The sequence below is a fragment of the Babylonia areolata genome, chromosome 7 (genome assembly GCF_041734735.1).
Source record: "Babylonia areolata isolate BAREFJ2019XMU chromosome 7, ASM4173473v1, whole genome shotgun sequence".
Taxonomy (NCBI): Eukaryota; Metazoa; Mollusca; class Gastropoda; order Neogastropoda; family Buccinidae; genus Babylonia; species Babylonia areolata.
Window position 1 is genome coordinate 30055949 of NC_134882.1, and position 5000 is coordinate 30060948.

Here is a 5000-nt window from a genome sequence, read left to right on the forward strand (position 1 = left end):
CAACCAACATTGTGTGCGCGCTGACTGTTTGGCCAGACTGTATTGTATTGTACTGTGTTGTATTGTGTTGTGTTGTATTGTATAGTTTAGTGCTGTGTTTTGTTGAGTTGATTTGAAATGTATTGTACTCTGTGTTTTTTTTTTCTCTCTCCCCTGCGAGACAGCATACGTATCTATCTATCTATCTATCTATCTATCTATCTATCTATCTATCTATCTATCTATCTATCTATCTATCTATCTATCTATCTATCTATCTATCTATCTATATGTCTCTGTCTGTCTGTCTGTCTGTCTCTGTCTCTCTCTCTCTCTCTCTCTCTCTCTCTCTCTCTCTCTCTCTCTCTATATATATATATATATATATGTGTGTGTGTGTGTGTGTGTGTGTGTGTGTGTGTGTGTGTGCACGCGCACACGCGCGCGCATTTTTTGTCTGTCTTCATGTGTATTTGTTATATATCAAAGTGATTCGTTCTTCATTATTGTGCTAAGTGTAACATCACAATTCGCTAGTGTCCCCCCACCCCCTCCCCACCCACTCCCCTCCCCTTCCTCCTTCCAGCTTCCGGGTGACGTATTAGTGTTCTGAATCATTGGTGCTTTTATTATTATTATTTATTTATTTATTTTGCTTATGGCACGCTGTCTGAGAGAGGGGATGGGGAGGGGGGTGCACATGGACATGATTATATGCAAGGGCGGGCAGGCTGAGGTTGGTGGGTTTTTTTTTTGGGGGGGGGGGGGTTTGGCACACAACCAAACATCAGCTTATGACACAGACTCACTTTGTTTACGCAAGTGAATCAAAGACAGAGCATCTGAAAGTGTACACAAAGAATTGTGAATGCTTCTGAAATACTTATCCACCAAGCATATAATGAAATCTGACTACTAAGATTATATATATATATAAAAAAACAAAAAACAAACTAGGATGGGGAAAGGTTATTAAAGAACCCCCCCCCCCCCTCCCCCCCCAACCCCCTCCCCCAAAAGACAAAGAAAGAACTCTGGGGTAAAATAATAGAGTCACACTTGATAAGACGCGTCCATGTTTTCAGACCATATGCCTCTTATCAAAATTTATTAACTTTCTCCATTTATCCAACGGTCTCCTGTCTTTAACACGGAGCAGATTTCAAGCACGTGCTTATGACGGGATTTCTCAACCAAAAGAAAAGAAGTTTACAATTGGAATTACATGACAAAAATGATGGATTTCCCATCGTACTATTATAAGACTGGTAATCCCTCTGGTGTCTCGCATAGGACTGAATGGTTTCATGATCTCGTATAAGACTGAATGTTTTCATGACAAATTTTAGCACAAAGGAAAAACAAAGAACAAAACAACAGCTACAAAAAACGTTTATTATGTATGTGGTAAACAGATCACATGAAACCATAGTATGTTTCAGTATCAAAGGACTATAAGTTTGCTTCCACAGTCATGTAATGTTTTTTTGTTTTTTTTTTTAATTTATTTATTTTATTTTATTTTTTAGAACAAAATATAGAAAATGGTTTGCAGATAATTATTTGAAATTGCTGAATCTCTATTACATAATCCAGTTTGAGTTTTTCTATGATTCTACCTACATATATTCGTTTTAATTCTGATCTTGTTAACGTTGTTAAATTTTGTGTCCTTTTTGATATTTACGGGTTCATTCCACTGCTCTAGTTTATCCTTTTCTTTGTATATCCCCCTTTAACCAGCGCGCGTGTTTGCGTGTGATATTTGTCGCGCATTGAAGCTTTACAGACTAATCATGTTACAAGTGAAATAAAAACCTCCACTCTGTGTGTGTGTGTGTGTGTGTGTGTGTGTGTGTGTGTGTGTGTGTGTGTGTGTGTGTGTGTGTGTGTGTGTGTGTGTGTGTGTGTGTGTGTGTGTGTGTGTGTGTGTGTGTGTGTGTGTGTGTGTGTGTGTGTGTGCGCGCGCGCGCATTATGACGTTGCTGACAATATGTAAACAACACAAATTACTTGCCATCAAACGCGCGCACTACGTAATGGACACATGACAGCTATATTTCTTGACCCTGTAAAACCTGTTCCTTCTATCTTTTGGAAACAATTTTCGCTTTCAGTTTCAAAGAGGTGTCACAGCATACGGACTAATCCATTCTTCACTGCATCCGCGTAAAAAAAAAAAGGGGGGGGGGGGGGAGTTCTCTTAGTCCCATCGCACTGGACAGGCTTTGAGAGCCTTCAAAATACTGCGGAAAAACAGCAACATTATATCCAATGTAATGAAAGAAAGAAAGCTAATAGACAAATTGGTAAATCAACTAAAGTGGAGTAACGTTAATGGGCAGGAGAGAGAGCGAGAGAGAGAGAGAGAGAGAGAGAGAGAGGGGTACCTCCAGCTTCGGACAGTGTTTAAACAAGTGATTCACGTCCACTCCCCAACTCTTGATAGCCCTGTTGTCATTCAAACTCAGTCTTTTCAAAGATGAGCTGTTGAAAGCAAACGGTTCGTACTTCGCAAATCGACTCCTGTCTGCCAAGAGTCTTTCAAATCTGGGCAGCTGAGAAATGAAATTATTCTCCAGTTTGTAGAGATTTTGTGAAGCACTTATGTCCAGCTTGACTAGATGAGGAAAACAGATTCCACGCAAAACATCCGATGGTATACGTCGGAAGTTGTTGATGTCCATGTGAAGAGAACGCAGACCAGGAAAAGTATTAGTGGATGACCCTGTTGAGTCATATAGGCATAAATCTGGGAAATTAAAAAAAATGTTTTCTCCAAGATTCAATTTGGCTATGCTTTGTCGAGTGGAAATATTAACTCGAAACATTTGATTTCGTCTCAAATTAACGTTTCCAATCTTTTCAAATGGAGCAAATACAGCACTGTTGAAAGACGTGAGGTGGTTTTCAGCCAGACTGATTCTGTCTAAAGATCTGGAGGTGAACATTTCGAAGAAGTTGTCTGGCAAGGTAGTCAGCCCCATTCTCTCTAAAACTAGGGTCTTCAATCCCAGGCTGTTGATACTTTTCAAGCCTATCTGAAGATGTTTCACTGGGATCTGATTTCCGCTGAGATCCAGAAACATCAGATTGGGGAAGTCAGCAAACGTGTCAGACTCCAGTCGAGAGATGTTGTTAGAGGCCAGGTTCAGGATACGGATCTTATTATTGGACAACTGGGTCATTACGCCATGCGTCAAATTGGGCAAGCTAGCGCTCGTCATCTTAAAGTACCTGATATGTGGCGCGAGAGGAGGGAGGTGATATCTACACACCCCTGTCCCTAAGCACGTGACCTCATTTTTGAAACATGAACAGCATTTAAATGTTTGTTTGCGACATGGCCGACTTCTCTTTGGTCTGTTTTTCGAAGTGGCCAGCCTGACAGAGTCAGCATCCCGTTGCCCTGTCTGTTCTCGGCACTACGCTTGTCGGAAAGGGAATGCTGAATGTCGCCACATTTGTCTCAGGCACTGGTGGAGGCTGCACAGTTGTGGACACGTGTTTGTTGAGAGCTGTCGCTGCCTGTGCTGAGTCAGAATCTGACTCAACATGTTTGACATTCACTGCCATTGTTGTCAGCAACGTGTTGACAGGCATGGACACGTCCTTCTCAGATCCTGACGAGGGGACAGCAGTCGTTGACGAACGTGTCTTAAACTTTGTCGTCATCTGAAGTGAGCCAGAAGCAGCCGCCGCATTCTCCAGGTGTGGTAACGACCTGGTCACCCCCGCCCTGACCAGCGGGTGTCTTGCTGCTGTGTTATCGTTATCAGGTGGTGGTTGGGAGGTGCCACCAGGTGTTGTCACAGTGATGTCAGGTGGTGGGGAGGTGTCACCAGGTGTTGTCATAGTGATGTCAGGTGGTGGGGAGGTGTCACCAGGTGTTGTCACAGTAATGTCAGGTGGTGGGGAGGTGTCGACAGGTGTTGTCACAGTAATGTCAGGTGGTGGGGAGGTGTCACCAGGTGTTGTCATAGTGATGTCAGGTGGTGGGGAGGTGTCACCAGGTGTTGTAACATTGATGTCAGGTGGTGGGGAGGAGTCACCAGGTGTTGTCACAGTGATGTCAGGTGGTGGGGAGGTGCCACCAGGTGTTGTCACAGTAATGTCAGGTGGTGGGGAGGTGTCACCAGGTGTTGTCATAGTGATGTCAGGTGGTGGTGGGGAGGTGTCACCAGGTGTTGTCACAGTAATGTCAGGTGGTGGGGAGGTGTTACCAGGTGTTGTCACAGTGATGTCAGGTGGTGGTGGGGAGGTGTCACCAGGTGTTGTCACAGTGATGTCGGGTGGTGGGGAGGTGTCACCAGGTGTTGTCACAGTGATGTCAGGTGGTGGGGAGGTGTCACCAGGTGCTGTCACCGTGTTCGCAGGCTCTGTCGGTGTCTGCAGTGAGTCAGGGGCCCCTGTGATCTCATTCTGAGGCAGAAACCTGGTGACCTCCGTCCTAGGCCTGACTGAATCGAGTCGGTTTGTTTCGTCACCGTGACTGAATGATGCTGTGGTGTGAACAACTGGGCGGTCGTTGTCGCATTTACAGCCGGTTGAACGAAGAAGCATGAATGCCAAAAGTAAGCAGCCTTGCTTAAAAGCAGACTCCATGATGTGTTTGCGTAGGCAGACAATTTCGCTAAGTAAAATCCAGCTGCAGTTTCGACTGATGAACGGCCGTGTACACAGATTCTTAAACGTACACTTTCAAACAACACAAATTCTGTTTGGGCAAAGCGTTTCAGACAGTCTGTGGTTATCCGATTGAAGCATTTTTGTTTCTTTGTTTTGTTGTGTTTCTAAATCATTGTATACATGAAAATTAATATCTATTGTTTTAAACAGACCAGAAGTCAATTTCTATCACATTGATCGGTATATAATGTGGCAAAACATAAGCATTTTCGTAGGAAACGTTGTTGTTGTTGTTTTACAGTAAACAACCATTTTACCACAGCGATCATTTTTAGTCAACACTGTATAACAAACAAAAAAGTAGTTGGTGATGTACAGGTCACTGTATCCGT

At 43.6% G+C, this 5000-nt stretch overlaps 1 protein-coding gene across 1 annotated transcript in view; it reads right to left on the minus strand.

The window, feature by feature from the left end:
* The window catches only part of LOC143284225 (toll-like receptor 2), an 11817-nt gene extending 8213 nt beyond the window's left edge, over nucleotides 1-3604 (minus strand). Inside the window, exon 1 of the mRNA XM_076590895.1 lies at nucleotides 2370-3604. Coding sequence (XP_076447010.1) covers nucleotides 2370-3206 — 837 coding nt within the window. The 5' untranslated portion in view covers nucleotides 3207-3604. The remainder of the gene's footprint in view (nucleotides 1-2369) is intronic.
* Nucleotides 3605-5000: the final 1396 nt, after the last annotated feature.